The 21,083-nt window shown below is 31.0% G+C and overlaps 2 protein-coding genes across 5 annotated transcripts; one reads left to right on the top strand and one right to left on the bottom strand.

Moving 5' to 3' along the window:
• Positions 1 to 9,093: 9,093 nt before the first annotated feature.
• Positions 9,094 to 15,741, top strand: LOC108341158 (uncharacterized). Its single transcript, XM_017578812.2, has 15 exons — positions 9,094 to 9,631; positions 9,727 to 9,812; positions 10,755 to 10,909; positions 11,875 to 11,936; positions 12,058 to 12,252; positions 12,358 to 12,412; positions 12,592 to 12,807; positions 12,897 to 12,979; positions 13,135 to 13,330; positions 13,456 to 13,515; positions 13,605 to 13,850; positions 14,448 to 14,706; positions 14,797 to 15,002; positions 15,089 to 15,139; positions 15,220 to 15,741. The coding sequence occupies exons 1-15, from the start codon at positions 9,447 to 9,449 to the stop codon at positions 15,508 to 15,510; spliced, it is 2,346 nt and encodes a 781-aa protein (XP_017434301.1). The 5' UTR covers positions 9,094 to 9,446; the 3' UTR covers positions 15,511 to 15,741.
• Positions 15,742 to 16,789: 1,048 nt separating this feature from the next.
• LOC108342107 (protein ROH1) lies at positions 16,790 to 18,952 on the bottom strand. Of its 4 annotated transcripts, none has more exons than XM_017579813.2 (2): positions 18,831 to 18,952; positions 16,790 to 18,378 (listed from the first exon to the last, which is right to left on the bottom strand). In XM_017579813.2, exon 2 carries the CDS (start codon positions 18,248 to 18,250, stop codon positions 17,099 to 17,101), a length of 1,152 nt encoding a protein of 383 aa, XP_017435302.1. In that variant the 5' UTR covers positions 18,251 to 18,378; positions 18,831 to 18,952; the 3' UTR covers positions 16,790 to 17,098. The 4 variants fall into 4 exon arrangements, with proteins under 4 accessions (XP_017435302.1, XP_017435300.1, XP_017435299.1 ...); XM_017579811.2 differs by having other exon boundaries at positions 16,790 to 18,382; positions 18,831 to 18,942; XM_017579810.2 differs by having other exon boundaries at positions 16,790 to 18,382; positions 18,752 to 18,930.
• Between the last annotated feature and the right edge of the window lie 2,131 nt (positions 18,953 to 21,083).

Below are 21,083 nucleotides of genomic sequence, written 5' to 3'. Positions count from 1 at the left end.
CCCTAATTTAATACATATCAACCGTGTGCATTATGAAAAAAATAATAACGTAATCTTGATAAATGCTACATTCGTGTTATTTTGATTTTTAGGACATCAATGCAAGGTATGCATTAAAGATAGGTGCTGCCGATTTTGGTTAATACACGAATGTTATGCATTGAAGACACGCAATTACTACTATTCATATTCACAACTTAAAGAGTTACTCATACACTTTTACATATAACATCATTTTATAGGACATTATGTTTCCTTCGTCCAACAATTCCTCATAAAAACAACTGTAGTTTTAATTATCTAAAAAAAATTAAATTACTTAGTATTCTCACTTCGAACCATATTTTTTTCAATTTGTCTTAAAACTATTTATCCATTCTTAAACATAACATCTCTATTGAAAAAGAAAGATTATTTCATTAAAACTGTTTAAAAATATATATTTATTGTTGTTTTTAAGTTTATATAAAAGAATATTAAATCTCAGTCACAGTAGATGAAGGGAATAAGTTTTTAGCCGTAAGCATATTAAATTTCAATTTTTATTCTTTATAGCATAACACTACCGATCGGTCATGTGAAATCATTATATTTTACCGTTTTTAAGAATAGGAACACCAACTTTAAATCTTCAAATATGAAGAATCCATACTCAAATATTACACGCGACAATGATTAATTTAATATCGTGATATTGCAATTATAATACACAAAGCCAACATGTAAAAATATAACATCACATTATTTGAAAATTGCAATTATATTCATTCAATAAATAATATTGCGTTACATTTTCATCATATCTGTTTTTTCTTTTTCGGACATTATTTAACTCTAGTATCATCTTTTTTTTTATTTTATTTTACAACCTCTCTGGCAGTAATTATGCATTTTTTTATATTATATAAGTATTTGATTAAGATAAATGATTTTTTTAAATTTGATTTAACCGTACACGCATGTTATACTAGGGGGAATAATCCAAATTGAATAGGTAAGTAAGAGATAATAAATGAGTAATGAGAATGAGATTGAAAGACGATGACAAAATTTATTAATGAATTTGTTTTTGAGCGAGATTGTTACCATAATTACCGATTCCACGATAATGGCAAACACAATTGAAAAGTTGGAATTATTTGAATTTAGAAGACTTTTATTTATTCAAAAGGAGGTTTTGTGCAGGTTGAGTGTGTTTTTCTCCCTCTCTCTTCTATATCCTCTTATTCATATACAAGACAAATTTCTATCAGATTCTTCCCCATTTTTGGTTTGACAAACTTTTCGGTCTAACTTTTATTTTAAGATCAACCTCATATCTTACGTTCAATTTTTATTTCACTTTGACATTTATATATTTTGTATAAGAATTTCACAACAATTAAACACAAATTCCATTGATTGTACGTATAAATCGAAATGAAATTTCGTCTCTAATCTTGTTTCACATGCATTTCTATATCGTATCTGGGAATTTCAAATCTAAAAGAAACTGTGGGTTCCAATATATCTTGTTTCTCTCTATTAAATTATCTCCATTTAATAATTTTAATCAAATAAATTAACAGTAACGGTATTTTGTGATTGTTAATTTTGTTTTTTTGAAATATATGTTTGAGTGGTTTAATATATATATATATATATATATATATATATATATATATATATATATATATATATATATATATATATATATATATATATATATATGAGAGTGGTGTTCGAATACCCAACTAATTATAGTTTTTGATTGAGTTACTTATGACGAATATATGATATTATTTATTGGATATCTAGTGTTGGATAGCTCGTAATCAATAAGAGTGGATCTTCTATGAATAGACTATTTAGCCGAACACCAAATACTAGGTACTGGATTGTGTTTCCTACACCAAAGATTATGCATACTTAATAACAGCGTTGGCCATTAAGCCAGGATATCACCTGTCGGTATCTCCTTGTGACCGTTGGGAACATCCTCACATTAAATAACTTAACAAAAAGTCCGTATCTCACAAGTAAGTTGGTCATTGGGCTTCTAGGTTAATGGGTCCATAATTGTGACTCATTCAAATGGAGTCCATAATTGTGATCTATTCAAATGGGTCTCGTGGTCAACTAGATATGCCTATAAATATTATTCTAATCATTATTTAGCTTTTTGCATTAATCCAAACTTAAGCATGATCTTTTGCATGCACTCCACTATTCAGAAGGAGATGAATGAGACTTGGAGAACGAGTATTTGATGGTAAAGAGCTAGTGGGAGTAGAAGACAATTTTAACTGGAGATGTTTGATTAAAAATAAACAAGTGATATATAAAATAAAAAATATACTTTATAGATATTTAATAGCATGGTGATGAGTTGTTCTTATATGAGTGAATGGAATGAATTGAAAAAAGATACTTAAATTTAAATTAGGTGTGATTTTTATTTTAATCAAAGATGTATTTAGAATATGTGTTAGATGTGTAGTTTTAGTATGTAGTTATGAGTGTTTTAGTTTGAGATTGAAGACAATTTTAGGAGTGGTGCGTAAGGTAAAATTTTATGAATTTGGGCTTGAAAATTAATAGAAGAATTTGATGGGTGTTAATAGAAGAATTCATTATCTCTGTCTTCACTCTTATCTTCTACATTCTTTCATCTCCTATTATTCTTTCTTTTTCCCTTTGTAATTTCCTTAAAGTCTAAACAAATCAGTAAGTTTTTTGAATGATTTTTATTTCTTATCCATTTCTATTTTTTGAATATTTTGAAAAGCAAAAGGAAACTTGAGTAAGAGAAGCTGTAGTATTTGTTAATTATAATTTTTGAATGTGAATTTGTTTGAGGATCAAGTTGGAAACTTTTTAACTGGTAGGATGTAGAGTTGTTATGGTACTGATTTAATGCAGGTAATTCAATTTTGAGTTGTATTTACAGTCTTTGAATTTTAATTGTGTTGGTCAAGTATAGATCTCTTACTAAATTATATATATATTATATAAAAGGAAAGGATATAATTGTTATTTTAAACTTTGAAATGATAAATAAATAAAAACAAAAAAAAAGCCATTTAAAAAAAGGGAGAACAGTAATTTTATAAATGCTAATAACTATTTTTATTTGAACAGTATTATATATTGCATTTAATAAATGTTCTCTCCTTTAAATTTAAGGTTTTGATACAGGTATTAATAAATGCATCAGTATTAATTAAGAATAATTCAGAAAATCATTTAATGCATCATTACTTTTTTTTAAAAATCCAATTATTGGAAACAATTTTCTTTTCTATGAAACAGTTATAGAAAATGAAACTGGTGGAGATATTCAATTTTTAAATATAGGACTTTTCATTTAAATGCTTAAATGTTTACTTCGTTAAGTGAATTTCTGTTTAACACTCAATTTTAAAAATGAAGACATTGAGTCCCTGTATTATGAAAAGTGTATGAATAAGGTCCATGTATTATGAAAAGTGTATGAATAAGGTATTGTCCATTAAGTTGACAATAACGACGTTAACTCTTTTTCCTCTCTCCTCTGATGTGCAGCTTTTTGTTTCTCTCATCTTGATCAACATTAAGTAAGGTCTTGTTCATATACTTTTCATAATCTAAGATCCAATGTCTTCATTTTTTAAACAGAAAACATGAGGACAAAGTAAACATTTAATACTAATATAAAACAATTAGTATTTTATTTACTATCATTCTTTACTTCTATAAATGTTAAATAATATTACGTTTTCTTTGTAAATTAATGTTTCTTATTTAAGATACAAAATCACTAAAAAAATTATTTATTGTTGTTTCATTTCAATTTTATATAAAATACAATGGCTAACTTTAATTTAAAACTAGATAATATTTGTAATTATACATTTTTAAAAATTAATATTTATTAATTGAATATATATATATATATATATATATATATATATATATATATATATATATATCATGGCTTCATACGAATGAATTCGTTCACAATATTATTAGCATCACATCCTTATTTATTATTATTTTTAATTAAAACATCCATATGAAAATAAAAGTCTGATTTTTTTAACATTCATCACATACACATCAATAAAAGGAAAGAATAATCACGTTAAGAAAAATATAAATAACTTCAAATTGAAAAACAAATATTTATCAAAGAAGGTATCTACGTGAAACAAAATATGTACGTGAGACTATTATATCTTGACTTGTAAATTATATTTATATATCTTGTGACAAAATATTTTTTATATTTTTAAATGAACTCTTACTTTCAGTTTAGTTACAAATTTTCAAGGAAAAATGTTTGTCTATCTTTTTAATATATCATTGTCTAAAATTAATATTTATCACACGTACATATATCTCTACCTTTTACATTTCACTAATATGAAAAAAAAGGATTATGTATATATAAATCAAATATACTTTTTTTATATGTAATAGTTTTCTTCCTCTAACTTTATATAAAATAAAAATTTCTTCTTTATAATTTATTATTGCTGATAAAAAAATCACTTTAAAATATTGATATTTTTCCTAATTCTTTTAATATGCTTTAAGCAAAAATAAAGCAATATAGATAATATTTAATTTCTTTTTAATAAGATACTTTATAACTTCATTTTTATTGTTTAAACTTGATTTTAGAATAATCAAATGAAAATAAGGAAAGTAACCTATATCATATTTTGACGTGTAAATTACATTTAACAATCTTTTGTGAAAAATATGATTTTTATATTTTAAATGAACTCTTACTTTCAATTTAGAATACAAAACTTTTATAATTATTTATTTATCTCTTTTAATATATAATTGTCTAAAATTAATATCGTCACATATATATATATATATATATATATATATATATATATATATATTACCTTTTATTATTATGTAAAAATAAAATAAAAGAATCATGTATAAAATCAAAAATATTTTTTTTAGTGTTAATTGTTTGTTTCCAATATCTTTGTATAAAATAAAAAATATGTACATTGTACTATACCATAAGGAAATCACTTTTGAAGAAGATGCTAACAAAAATAGCAACGTAAATATTAATAATGTGAATAAAAATAAAAACAATACATAACAACAAGATCATTCATATTATAACTAGAAAAATATACCCTTACAAATATGCAAAACGTTTTGAAATCTTATATAGAAAAGAATATGCCATTTATAAAAATACATGTAGTCATGATCCTATTTGATACTATAGTTATTTTTCTAGGTATGTATTTTATAGATATACAAAATGTCCTCTTCATTAATTTATTTGTTATTGAGAAGGAAAACAGAAACCACATTAAAATATTGATACTTTTTCTATTCTTTTAACATGTTTTAAACAAAAATAAAAGTATTATAGATAATATTAGAAAACCAAGTTAAAATTTCTATTTTTTAAGAAGATACTTTTAATTTTATTTTTATCGTTTAGCATTGATTTTAGATTAATCAAATGAAAATAAGGAAAGTAACCACATCATATTTTTATGTGACAAAAATGATTTTTACATTTTTAAATGAACTCTTACTTTCAATTTAGTATACAAAACTTTCATAGTAAAATATTTGTCTATCTCTTTTAATATATCATTATCTAAAATTAATGAACATCACACATACATATACACCTACTTTTTACCTTTCATTAATATTAAAAAATAAATAAAAGGATCATATATAAAATCAAAGACTATTATCTTTTATTTGTTAATTATTTCTTTCCTATAACTTTGTATAAAATAAAAACCATGTGCATAGAACTCACTTTTGACCAAGAGGACAATAAAAATAACAGTGAATATTAATAATGTGAATAAAAATAAAAAATAGTACATAACAGTAGGATGTCCATATTATAATGGAAAAAAATACTCTTACAAATATGTAAAACTTTTGAAATGAAAGGAATATACTATTTATCAAAATATATGTTTTCATCCTCTTTAGTCCTATAATTCTTTTTCTATGTATTTTATGCACATACAAAATGTGTAAGACCCGTATTTTTTTTTAGGAGTGGTGGGGACACGGTGGTCACCCACCTTTTGTATTATTGGAATGCAATTATGAGGGGAGGGGAGAAAAGGAGAGGGGCATTTTTACGGGGGAAGCTTGGCAAAAGAAGGGCCTCATTTTCTTGGCACCAGAGAGAGCTTCCATAAGGAAGGAACTCTTCTTTCCATTTTCAACTGTCCAAGAGCACCCAAGGGAAGCAATACCAATTTTAGAAGAGCTGAGAGGAGGATCTGGGGTTGGGCTTCTTGTGAGAGTGGAGTTGTTGCAGAAGGATCTGGGAGAAGAAGTGGAGAACTATTGAAGTTGCAAGGAGATCTTGATCTGCACGTCTAGAGGAAGATGGATCACAAATTTTACAAAGGAAGTCTTCAAGAAGTAAGGGGAGCTAGATCTTTTCTATGAGTTGTATGAACAATACATGTGTTCATCTTTGTATGAACTGTATGCTGGAAATTCGTGACTGTGGATGTGGTTGGGTTGAAATGATATTTGAGATTGGTATGTTGATGTATGTATTCTGTTGGAGGGGTGATCAAGTGGAAGGTAAGGAAAGTATACACTGTTTTGAACAAGTTGATAGAGTTTTGGGTCACTTTGAGAGGAAGTGAGGTAGTGATTTTGGGAAGTAAGGATTTTGAGTACATTTGGGCTATTGGGATATCTTAGGTAAGTCATTTGTGACTTGTTAGAGTCATCAAACTGATCAAAACAGGTGCAAAATGGTTGCTGTCAACTGGTAGGGGGTTGGACGACTTCTGGTTCGCGCCCGGCGCCCTCAGTGGCGCCCAAGCGCGAGACTCTCGGGAAAAATCGCGCCCAGCGCCCCTCATCTCGCGCCCGGGCGCGAGTTGTTCGTAGAAAGTGGCTTTGTCTTTGTTTTTGATAGTTTTTGGGTTCCAGGTGTCCGTTTTGGACGTTTCTTAAGTCGTTTTGGAGGTTTTGGAACCTTCCGGGACTGTTGGTGATGGTTTCAAAGCCATTTTCTTTGTCTAAGTATGAGTTACGGGAATTTGTGTTGTTTAGTGGTTCTCTTGAGACTGTTACGGTTTAGTAATGTGTATTGGATTGATTAGTGTTGTTTGCTTAACAGATTTTTATGCATGTGGAAAATATATACTGTGATGTGATTTATGTGAATGGAAGAGATATGTTGGATTTACTGTGGTAATATGGTAGTTTCTGATTATTTATAATTGTAATGATTGTATTTTATCATATTGCAATTGAATTTATGTATCTGATCATGATATGAGTATTATGGGGAGATTTTGTAATGGTATAATGTGAGTTGTAGAATATGAGTATGGTATGAATCTCCTGGAGAGATTCTGTAATGTTATGGTATTAGTGTATATGTTGATGTTGAGGGTCCTGTAGTCGGAGGTTATCCTGATACTCTAATAATCATCCAGTCTCAAGTAGAGAAGGATGAATTATGTGGTGAGAGGAGCAGGAGGTCCTGGTCTATGTGCCGGTTTTGGACATAGTGAGGGGACTAACCTTGTGTATGGTATGAAGTATTTTGGAAGTGTAATTGTAAGAAAAAATAGAAGTCATTACAAATGCATAACCTCCCGTGACCGCTCATCAACGTATCATCCGGATGAGTGTCTATTGGGTACTGTGGGACGAGTGTCCAATAGGAATTGTGGTACGATGGTATGAGGGTGTCTGACTTAATTATTATATGAATTTTGTACTGAAGTAATTATGCATGTTTTATAAATGATTTATTGCATGTTAGCTCACCCTTGCATTGTCTGTGTTGTGTGCTGTTTGGGTATGTTTCTTTGGCGATGATCATCCACTTGGATGGGAGCAGATGTTGTCGCGGAGATTCCCTTGGAGCAAGAGCTGGAGGTTACTGATGTTGCGGAGTAGTCTTCTTAGAATTTCCTGATTGAACACTTGTAGTGTTTAATCCTTTCAACTGTTCAAGTTTAAATTTTCTGTTTCTTTTATTTCTGGATGACTGTAATTTCACATTTAATTACACGTCATACTCCGACTGTTCTCTATATTTGGATGTTAACGTCTTTATTATATAATATTGGTCATTATATAATCGGGATGTTACAAAATGTGCTCTTTATTAATTTATTTATTATTGATAATAAAAAACACTTTAAAATATTGATACTTTTCTATTTTCTTAATATACTTTAAACAAAATAGAAATATTATATATAAAATTAGAAAAAAATTAAGATTGCTATTCTTTTTAAGAAGATACTTTTCAACTTAATTTTTATTATTTAAAATTGATTTTAGATTAATCAACTAAAAATAAGGAAAGTAAACCACTTCATAAATATTAGCACTGACTCAATGACAACCCAGCACTATGTAAATAAATGGAAACAAAACAGACAAACTTTTTCTCTTTGACTTCTTATAACAATAACAATATCTTGAAATTAGAAAAAATAATGATAAAAAATTATATTTTCTCAATCCCAGCAAAATTGAGCAGTTGAAAAAGTGAGGAAAAATATGAATTTATATTTCTAAAGTTGTGCATGTACATCAATTTGAATACATGGATACTTGTAAGTTATCCTGTCGCATCTATCTTTTCTTTTAAAGTCAATTTTTTTAAAACTATAAGTAATACAAAATTTAATTTAAATACAATAAAAATAATTAAGTATATAATTATTCTTTTTAATTAGTCAGTAATATTTTGATTGTAAAAATCCTTTATATTATCCTAACAAATCCAAACAGTATCATGCTACAAATATCTCCAACAATAATATCATCAGCAAGAATGATATCAACAACAATAACTGAAGCCAGAGAAGAGAGACAGCGGAAGATAGGGTAAAGTAACAGTAGAAGATGGAAGAGGAAACTGCCAGTTAATTTCGATCTGCAAAGTTGAAACTTTCATGAAAGGAAAGGTAGAAATGGGGTGTGTCAGCACCGACACGACAACATGCCTTGGTGCCATTTTCAAAGTTACCTTTTTTTGATCTTTTTCAGGATTAGAAAACAGCAAAACATCACCTGCCATAAAGGGTTGACGAAAATGATGCTCTTTGGGTCCCTCTCTTGCGCACCATTGCCAACCAAAATCATCAATTTTTAATATTAATGAAAAAAGGAAAAACAATTGCTATTACTATGCTTTATTCTTGTTGTTTCCACGCCTACACTCCTTTCCCCTCTTCCACTTTAGTCCCAACTTTTTCCAACTATAACTAATCAAATCCCCTCATCCCACGCACATTGCAATTCTCTTCTCAGCCTTGATATTTTCCATGTAAAGTTTGAAATAACCTTGAGGTGGGGATGACAAAGTTGTTTCTTTTTTATTCACACCTAATGGGTTTTGCTCAACTTCCATTGAAATTCTAAGTGATGATCATTTGGGCATTCGGTATCACTGTGTCTGCCTGCACCACACACTACATATGTTTAGGAGACTAGGATGGTTTGTGGGTTTGGATCAAACCAATTTGTCAACCAAAAGGTTGTCCAATGTCCACCACCAACCTCCCTCTGATAAGTCAAATCACCAACTCCCTATGCTGGATGCTGTTTACGAAGTTGCTGTTTACATTCACAGGTTTCACAATCTCGACCTTTTCGAACAAGGGTAAGCTTTTATTTCTGTCATTCATGTGGTTTTGTTTTATGTACATTAAAAAACTTATCTTGCAAGTTCTTTTTATTCTTGTTGTTGCTGTGCAGATGGTACAGAATCAAGGTTACCATGAGATGGGAGGACGATGACGACTCCTATCCCGGGATTCCTGCACGGGTTGTTCAGTATGAAGGTAAAAAAAATTTCATAATATTTTGAAATGTTAGTATTTGGTTGCAGTTATGCTCCTCAGTTTGAGAATTTGGTATTTAACCAGATGGGCTATTCATGTGGCCGACCTTACTTGATGGGATAAGGCTTTTGTAATTGTTGACTTTAGGTTTTTTGGTCCTGAGATATTGTGCCTGTGATGTTCAAGGGCTCCTTTTGGGTGGAGGGGTTGGGTTCTGCACAAACATTTTCTCACATGGAGCCTACTGATTTTATATCTATTTCAATTTTTACACCAAAGTGATTTGTTGTGATGATTGATGAGTGTGGTATTCTTTTTGTGCTGCTGAATGGAGTTTAACATGGGCATCACTCGTATGTATATGTCTCATTCATTGTGCTGTGCTGAAGTTGCGGAATTTTGTTATTTCGTTTGGAAACAAATGATTGAATTTTTTGCAATTAGGTTTGACTTTCCAAGAAAAAGGTTATATCAATGAGCGACAAATTGATACTGATTTGTTAATGTCTTTTTCTGGGCTAAGGAACAGAACTTTTTTGTTTTTTCTTCCGTTTTCTTTTTTAATTTATCATACAAGCAAATCAGGTTTGATTCTTTGAGCTTATTCTTTTTGTTCCTTGAATGATTTTGCTAATGTTGTTCATTTTCTCGGAGAAGTTGTCAGCTAGTGACAAGGATATCTGTGTGCAAACAAATATGGAATGGGGATTCCAGTGCCTGTGTATTTTTCTGTATCCAACTTCATATTATTCTTGATTGGGATATGTTCTCAAATTCTTTGTCTACTATTTTGAACTGCATTACCCCTTGGTTTTGTGAGACATTAGAACTAGCATGCTGGATATGTTGGGCGTTTACATTTTTGCTCAGTTAGTTTGCCACCTTGCACAATATTTTTAGACTGACTAAAATCTTGGTTCCCATCTTTTCTTTGAGCTGCAGCTCCTGAAGTTAGCGCTGACAATTTTTGTGGAGTTTGGATGATTGATGATAAAGATAATAGTTTTTCAACACCATCATTCCGGATCAGATATGCGAGGCAGGATGTATTTCTTTCTATAATGATCTCATTCTATCTATCTTATGGCGTACATGAGGTAACTTCTAATTTCTCGCTGTTATTTTTCCATGTAAACCATAACCTGTATTATACATAAGCAATGAAGGATGACCTTTTTATTTGTCATCTAACCAACCCAAGCAACAGTCTCAGTCAAGTACAAAAGAAGTGTTAGAAACAGTCTTATCACAACCAACACAAATTTAAGCACCATATGATCTTGTGAAGCTTTCTGTGTGCTCAATAACAGTGTCGCTGAAAATGACCAAACTTATTGTTCTTTTGACATACTTCTAAAATTCTTGAAAGAAGCAGAATACAGTGAGAACTGATACAAAGATCTCATTACAGATTAAAGACATACATGATCTTGATCTTTGACACATGAAAAGTTTAATGTATTATTATATTTGTGTCATAATCAGTGCATAAACATGCATTGACTATTATGTGTGGTGATCTCTCTAGAGTTGCTTATCCAAAGCTGTGTACCTAGGTGCAGGTCACCTGACATTAAGCTTTAATTAAATTACCTTGACATTTGATGATAGTTACCACCTTTGTTCATCTCAGTCAATAAGTTGATGGCAGAAGCAATAAGTATATATTGTAAAACAGAAAAAACATTTCCTCAAATCCAAATATCTTAAGTTGTAAAATCAGAAGCCATGCAATTGCGTGAAACATTGGGTTGTAGAGGAGGACATATTTTCTATGGTGTCTTTTACCCTTCATCATTGTATATGTCACCTTCAGAGGATAATTTTTTTTCAAGGGAATTTTTATTACTAATTAGCAAATGAACTGTACAGCTTTATATTGCACTATTGAGTTGATGTTTTCATTTCATTTTAGGTCCTCCACCCAATTATACTTCTGCCCTTTTGATAATGTGGAAAAATGTAAATCTGTTATGACTTATTCATGTTTTGAAGTGCCATGTTTTCTTTTTTTAATTCTTCTATAACAAATATTTTTGCTGATGATTATTTTTATCCACAGGCGAAATCCTCTGCTGTTATCTTGAAGTTTGAGCTCTTTCACACTCCAACACCTGAAATGGGGTTAGTTATCCTCTTTCTCCCGCTCTGTTATTTAGTGAAAGTTACAGATGGGACACAGATTGAACTGGACTTGATGAGGATTAGAGGTTCTGACTTCTTAAACTGTTATGTAATTGAGCAGGCCAGAGATACAAAGTCCATTGAATGCATGTGCAGCTTCAGCTCATGAGTATAGAATCCCTCCTAAAGCTCTTCTGGGATTGCATTCATATTGTCCTGTATATTTTGATGCATTCCATGCAGTTCTTATTGATACTAGTGTTCATATCAGTCTACTAAAATCTGGTTATCGCACACCACAACTGAAGGTACCAAGGTTTGTCATATTTTATGGTTCAAGTAGCAACCATTGCATTGCCATAAATTCTATTAGATAGTAACATAACTTATGTTCTGAAAAATATTAATTTTATTGTACCAGTAATTCTTTGGCTTCTGAAGGAACTCACCGCGAAGACTACCTTAGGTTAAACAAGGTGTGTTCTTTTATGATAGAAAATATTTTATAACTTCATAGCAGCAGTCCTTGCTTCATTAAAGTGTTTGATTTGATATTGTAAATGTGATTTACAGTATTGAATAAGATTCTTAATTTCTTTCAACTTTTATCTCAATATACATTTGCTTACAGTTGTATCTAATTCTTTCAAACCAGGCTGCGCTCGTCAAAGAATTGATGGCTGCACATGATATCCTGCTTGATGACCTTTTAAGAATAAGCAGAGGAATTAAACAAGCTATTGATTTAGTTGGAATTAATTTTGAGCCAGATGTCACTAAGTCATTAAATTCTCCTTCTCCTGCTCATGAGAAAAATACTGATGATGGGAAATTACTTATACTGTCTGATGGGACAAAAGCCAATGCTGAGGTTCATAATTCTGGCAAAGTGAATGCTTTATTAGCCTTTTTAATGCTTTAGATTCTTTTGCACTCAATAATACTTCTTGCCTTCAACAGTCTTGGGATGATATGCTAAACTCATTCCAGTCTATTGGGAATCAGCTCTTATATATCTGGAATACATTTCTGAAATTCCACAGGTATTTTATGTAGTAATTTACCAATACAATTAAGGTTGCTACGTATTTTCTGAGAAAAGATGAATTCATATAAATATCTTCGAGCATAACTTGAAGCACTCTCTAGTCAATGAAATCAGTTTTTCTCTTCGCTTTTATTCTCATTCCTTCATCAGGGAAAATAAAACAAAGATAATGGAATTTCTGCGTAACTCATGGGCTAACGATCGAAGAACTGAGTGGTCAATATGGATGATGTACTCCAAGGTTGATATGCCTCACCAGTACATGAGTAATGGAGTTGAAGGGACATCATTGTATCGTAGCTTACGTGGTGGTAGATTAGCAAGTACAAGAAGGTTTAATGATGATGTAATTATACACTATACACTATATCTGATGCTAAACTTCTTAAATTATCTCATGAGTTTGAAACTAATAATTTAGGCTTCATGTGAATTAGCTTATCAAATTCTTCAAATTATTTACTTTTTCAGCCCATTCAGACTGCAACAATGCGAGCCGAACTTCATAGACGTGGTATAGCACAAATGAAGGCAAGTAGTTATTTACTTGTGGAATGTTTATGATGACAACTTTTGTTTCTCCTGATTATTTGTATTTTTGTCGTGTGTATTCAATGCAGATCAACAATCGATCACTTCAAGACATGTATATATATGAAGATCCTTTGCGTGTTCCTATCATTATTGTAGAACGCTTGGAGAACATGTACCGTTCTACCAATGTGAAGTCGCATTTCCTTCCTTTTGAGGACGAAGATAAACATATCCTGGAAAATGGATCTAAAGCCGTAATTAAGTTGCCTGGGAATCACCCACAACAAAATGAGTATGTTTTGAGAGTAGTTGTTTTTGTTCACGGGTTTCAGGCAAGCTTCACATTCTTGCAGTAGCCTTTTTATCACCTCAATTTCACATTTCTTTCCTGGTTTCATTTTACCCAGTGGCGTTTAATTTGTTGGGGTTAACAAACTACTTTTTTGATCTTTGAAAGAAAACTACTTTTTTCATTTGAAAGCTATAGCAGCTTACCTGCTAAACATGGTAACTGTTGGATGTTCCACATCAACTAAAAAGATATAGTCAATTTATAGTATATAAGTGGATGCAAACCTTTGGGTGGAGTTAAATTATGCTTAAAGTCTACTTCATGATATCATAGATAGGTTAGAGTCTATCCTAACGAGATTTGTGTGGACATATTAACAATTCGATTGTTGACCTTGTTTGGATTCAAGTACATATTATATCAATCAATCCCCAGTTTCAAAATTTACGAGTAACATGAAATGTAGATCAGTAATTCAAGAGAAGCGTGGAGGCATGCAATATAACTTCCTTATTTACTCTGGTTATTGGTGTTTGCTTTAATAATTTTGTCTTTTTTACTATTAATAGAAGTTGATTAAATTTGTTGTTTAATGTTTTGTCTGACCAAGTGCACCCTCTGCATCTTCAACAAGCAGGGACATCATTTAGATTTACGGCTTATTCGGAACCAGTGGCTTTTATTAGACCCCAAAATACATGTTCTTATGTCTGAGTCAAACGAAGACAAAACATCTGAAGACTTCAGAGAAATGGGATTGCGGCTTGCTCAGGAAGTGATCTCTTTTTTGAAAAAGAAGATGGATAGAGCTTCAAGAGTTGGAAACTTGAAAGATATTAAGATTAGCTTTGTTGGTCATTCTATTGGAAACCTCATTGTGAGAGCAGCTTTGGCAGGTATTTACAGAGTTTTGAAGGAATGAAGAATAATACCCTTCAAAATTTAAACTAGTACATTAACATGCCTTCATTTATTTTTAATTTCAGAAAGCATCATGGAGCCATATCTAAGATACTTGTGTACATACGTTTCTATATCTGGTCCGCACTTGGGTTATATGTATAGTTCGAACTCTCTATTCAATTCAGGATTGTGGCTCTTGAAGAAGATCAAGGGCACACGATGCATCCACCAACTAACTTTCACTGATGATCATGATCTTGAGAACACCTTCATCTACAATCTTTCAAAGGTATTGAATTCATATCACCTTGCCTTATCTATTTACGAGGTTTTTGTCAAAGTATATATAATGCTTTTCTTTATCTTGTACTACAGAAGAAGACACTGACAAACTTTAAGAATGTGATTCTTTTATCCTCACCTCAGGTAACAAACATTCTTTAAACGTTTGTAATACAGAACTTGTTATCATCATATCATAATGTTTTCTGCACATGGCGTGTCAGGATGGTTATGTTCCATATCACTCTGCCAGAATAGAACTGAGTCCAGCAGCTACGTTGGACTATTCCAAACAAGGGAAAGTGTTTCTGGAGATGTTAAATAATTGCTTGGACCAACTTAGAACTAACTCTGACCATCGTGTTGTCATGCGCTGTGACATTAACTTCGGAACCTCCTCCTACGGCAAGAGGAGCTTCAACACACTTATTGGACGTGCTGCTCATATTGAATTCTTGGAGTGTGACATTTTTGTCAAGTTCATAATGTGGTCTTTTCCAGAGCTGTTTTGTTAGTATTAGAATACCAGGAAATTTGCATGACACATCACTTCCACAACTCAGTGAATAGATTCATTGTGAATACTGCATTGAGATCATAGCACTACTTAATTATTTTTTGCGTTGGAATTAGCATGCACAACCAACACCATGTGTAGGATTAGGAAAATAGGCAAAACCTTGTATACAAAACCATTGGAATTCAAAGAATTTTGTTCTAAAAGTCAAAACTATCTCTTTTATACACTTTAAAGTTGTCCAGTGTCGTGTCAACTGTTTTTATGCCAAATGTTTTGCCGTTGTCTGCGGTTTTTTATCTCACTTTAGAAGAGTTTGATTCTATCAGCTGCCTCAATTTGCGCATGCTTACCGTTAATTTGTCTTTTACTGTACAAGCATATTGTACTGGACGTAAATAAAGGCCAAAAAAAGGGTCAATTATTCTTCCTTCTTGCTTCAGTTTTCAACGATTCATCACCACCCAACAGACAAAAGCAGAATTGTCCTCCTTTCCAAAATTTTCTTGCTTGACTTGTTAATGGCGGCAACTTCAAAAAAGTTCTTGATACCCCCACACGTTTTCTGCTCAATTTTAACTTTTTTTCCTTCTCTATTTCAAATAAAATATATAAAGTTGCTATCCGCAACACTTAGTATGCTTAGTTACTCCCAACTTTGTACCAAAAAGGAAATATTCTAGAATAAAAATATTAGTTGCACTTTTCATTCTTTTAGTTGTATGAATTTGGTCTTCAAGTTTTCTTAGAATAATTTATATTTATCTTTTTAATATTAAATTAATATAGTCCTTTCAGCAACTTTCTTCCATATAATCTTTCAAATTCTTTTTTCGTTCAAATATTTTAGGTTTATGACGTATTTGAGATACAAAATAGCTTTAAAATAGCAAATAACAAAATTTGAAAAGATTTTATAAAATATGAAATTAGGATTTAAATGGAAATAGTTGATACGTTTTTTAATAAATATATCCATTTTTTTTCTAAACCCTCTATTTTTTTAAGAAGATTTTGAAATTTTAAATATTCGTTACTCACCTGTTTGCTATGGCAGGAAGAAAGCTTCCGTGGCTATGAAGTCACTAGAAACAAATTTACTATATTTTACATGGAATAAACTAAATTAAAATCTCCTTATTTGCAAAAAGATAAAAGAAATTATTTTCTAATGGCAAGTCATGTCATGTCAAACATTATAAGGATAAAAAAACTTAACAATAAACTTAATTAACTAAACACAAATTCAAAATACTAATATCACATGTAATCAAAACTAAAAGGATTAAAAATATAGTTAAGCTTAAACAAATTCTCAGACAACAGTCCACAGAAAAACATTTGGGGTGTGTGTGATTGAGCAAAGAAATCATAAAGATACAAATAATCATATCATCGTTATTTTTCACTAGTATTGACATAACTACAATCCATTGCAAGAAAGGTTGATTTTTCTGCTAAACGGATCTAATCACTCTTCCTCCTTCCAAAATGGTGGTAAGATGTAAAATGTACATTTGATAATCAATGGTACCTTGCATGCAATGCAACACTTTCATGGCACTGCATCTGCATGCATAACGTACCTAGCCTGTGTAATCAAGTCCCTCAGCTCTGCAAGTCATAATCTTCCGAAACACTTCTCTCACTTGGCGCTCCAATGGATCCAATCCATCTCTTAAGGCTCCATAAACAACTCTTAGCTCTTTCAGCCTCTCCTCGACTTCCATTTTCTGCTCATCTCTCAGTGGAAACTGAACTGAATCTACCAAATCAGTTATGTTCCTAATACAACTTTCAACTTGATTTATCTCCTTCAGCAAACCATTGGAGCTTCGGCGCTCTCGTTTCTTGATCCGATCATGAAGTGAAGTAACTGGGACGCCCCACGAGTATTGCCGTGGAACTGACATCTGAATATTGAGGCCTCTATCCTGGCAAGGAACAGCTGCCACAAGAGCCCACAGAACAAACAAGAGAACAGAATTCATAGTATAAACAGGAATCGCAAGCCCATTTGTTGCAACAATTTCACTCCCACGAGGGGGAATCAAATTGCTTGAAATGGAATGAAGTTGCTTGGCTGCAGACCAGGATCTTGATACACTCCACGAATGTGATCGAGAAAGAGCTGTGAAGTGGCGGCGATGATCCTTGTTCGTGTTGTGCCGCCCAAAAGACCTGTTACGCTGAGGAAAAACTGAACTGCAATCTTTCTCATCTAACATTGCCACTGCCAAATCCATCAGTGCCTTTCTGGCCCTCAGGACATGGCCTTCACTCAATGCTCTCTGATTTGAACTCAACGCACACAAGACAATTTCCAAATGCTTTAGCCACGCCCGAACCTTCTCAATCCCGTTGCTGCTTGCATTACAAATGTCAAGTGCCTTTACCAGCCTCTCAAAGAATTCAGAGATTGATCGGTCCAAAGGGGAATTCGAGAGTTGCTCTTTGTTGTTCAACAGAATAGCTCTGAATTCCTCATGGCAGCAGATAAAAGCATTCAGGAGCTTCTGTATCCAATCAATTGAGAGCAATTCATCATCACTGGCCCTGAACAGGTCCTCAAATCGATCAGTAACCTGTTTTTGGAATGATTCAAGCTCCGAATCCCTGGTACTGGATCTGTGATTCTCTTCCAAAGAATGAACCTGTTCCTGCCTGAGACGATATATAGAGCGGCCAAAGGAAGAAATTTGTGGAGAAGGCCCGTGATTATTATCAGTAGAGGACATTGTCAAACGTCACAACTCTTCACAAAAATTCCCCTCCAGAAAAACAGTGGACAAACACCTCAGATCACATAGAACCAATCAAAAACAGTAGCCTTGACACTCCTTGATTCAATTTGCATCCCAAGTAACTGTCTACAACGAGTAAAAAAGCTAAATGTTCAGCATAATTAAGATTGAAGGTGCTACTAGTTAATCCTTAAAGTGATCAAATTATCCCTTTAAGCAATCAAATCACACAAACACCGATCGTGGACTAGAAACCAAATTTAAAAAATCTCAATTCCAATCATTTGATCTTGATCTCCTTCATTTCAAACTCACTGAAAAGCAAGCAACATCACAAACAAGAGTGAAACTTAACATCCCACCCGACGCTAAAATCTGTTAATATCCTAATACCCAGATTCAATTATGTTCTAAACATCACACAATTAAACGTCAGAGATAAAATGCAGGAATACCATGCAAGGAAGAAAAAGAAAAACACAAGAAATGAAGTACCTTTATCGTTAAAATCAGGTTTCAGGTGAAAAACCAAAGAAAATAGGAAGTTGGAAGCAGATAAGGAAAGGAAGCGTACAGCAGTGACAATGGGACATGGCGAATTGACAAACTTCTCGCTTTGCCTGATGCTGGCTGAAGCAAGAAAAATTAAAAATACTATTTTTCTTTGGGGAAAAAGGAGAATGCAATAGATCATTTTATTGCCACTTCAAATTAAAGATAAAGATATAATAATAAGAGACACATAAATTTTTTATATTTTTTGACATTATTTTTTATTATTTTTATTTTCTTTCGTAAATACAAAAATTCAATTTTTTTATAATTAATTTATTTCTACAATATGTATTAACTTTATGTTACTATACCATTACTCTTAAAAATATTTAGGCTTATTTTGATGTTCCAAATAAAATTAAAAATGGGCAAAAAAATACGATTGGGTAAACTTTTTATAATTATTTCTAAGAAAAGGTTAAAAAGACAAAATAAAACAATTTTTTTTGTGTAAATTAAAATTATTTTATGTATAAACTTATAAAAACACTTATACTAGTTTTTTATTGTAAAGAAAATATTGTTCTTAACTATGATATTATCAAAAGTAAAACAAAGTACTAAAAATAAGAAGAAATGGCAATGCATTTTTTTTATTTTTTCAAGAAAACGCAATTGAAAAAAATATATAAATTTTCTTGTCGAAAAACCCAATTAATCAAGTTTAAGTAAACTTCACAGCTTACTAAAAATATAAAGTCCAACATTACCTAGATCACCAACTTGTAAGTAATATATCATATAGTTTAATTTAATTTTAATATAAAATTAAATTCAATCAAAACTGAATTTAGATCGGCTACGCAGTTTAATAAAACAATTACTTCATGTGATTTTTGAAATTATTTTTAATTTGCAGCTCACAAAAATAAAACTACAATGATGTAGAAACTAATAGTTATAATAAATTATATATTTCACAAAATAAAATGCGCACCTTCGATTTTGTTTGCTATTTTTTATTGGAGTAGACTTGAATCAGCTACATTTTATTTAATATTTATGACTTTTTTTTATAAATGTAAAAGCTTTGGGAGGTTGGGGGTATGGTGCTATTTTCCCAAAATATAATAATAAATCAAAGTAAATTTGTTGCTTTAATTTTTTGTGGTTGATGTGTATGATAAGAAACTCTATGATTCTTCATTGGTGGCTAATAATTGTTTGACTTTCTCCATCGGATTTGATGTTTTCACCATTTCCCTCAACATGTTTTGTTGACTTCCAACAATTTCCAACAATTATGTCTCTTATCTTCAATCATATTATCCAAATTTCATGCCACAATTCAACGCTCCAATCTTTATTAAGATTATAAGAAGGCAACAAAAAGTATAAGTTATTTTAACTTAGCCAAATCATCACAATTTTTTTTTAAAAAGAACAATTACTTTTGAGTTTATATTTTCTATCAAAATTTTAGTAAAAAAAAATATATATTTTTTCACACACATAAAAACATTTATTTAACATTATATTTTTTATCTTTTATTTTTATTATTAAAAAAATTATATAACTTATTCTTTTATAATCAAATAAATGTAAAAAAGTATCATAATAATACTTTAATAATTCTATCGCTGGAATGGCGTGGAACACTAGTGTTCATGGAAGAGTTTTTATGGGTGCATAAAGAAAAATGCGAAAATTAGCATGTGTTTTATCATATTTACATTTTTAACCTTTTTTTTTCAATGGAGACAGATCAAGCTGAAACGAAAATTGCAAGGCTTCCCTCCCCAATGTAGAAAAAGGAAGAGGAAGATGAGTGTGCTTCGTTCCCCAATAATAAAATAATTAAAATATTAATATCAAACATTAATAATAAAATATAGAAATAATATAAATAAAACATTTTAATAATAAAAATTAGTATTAATAATAAATAATGATAATTTTATAATAATAATAATACATTTATATTATATTTACTTTAAAAATAAAATATTCCATCTAATTTTATCAATTAAAATATTATTTTTTATTATATTCATTCATACCTAAACTTCAACCAACTTTTATTTCAAACCTACTCAATTTATATTATTTTTCTCTTAATCCAAACAATTTTTTTTCTCAAGTTCATCTCTGTTTCGGTAGGGATTAGTTCAGGACCGAGAGACTAACATTTTCGACCTGCCCATCTTACTTCTGAATGCTTGGATCGTCTGAACCGTTCGCTGTCAGTCTGGACCGCTCGGTTGTCACCTGTTCCATTTGGTTGTATTCTAGACTAGTAGGGAGAGTACCTATAAAAGACACTTTGACACT

This window comes from Vigna angularis, chromosome 6, assembly GCF_016808095.1.
Source record: "Vigna angularis cultivar LongXiaoDou No.4 chromosome 6, ASM1680809v1, whole genome shotgun sequence".
Lineage (NCBI taxonomy): Eukaryota > Viridiplantae > Streptophyta > Magnoliopsida > Fabales > Fabaceae > Vigna > Vigna angularis.
Note: the sequence above shows the minus strand (reverse complement) of the source record. Positions and strands in the feature narration are given on the sequence as shown.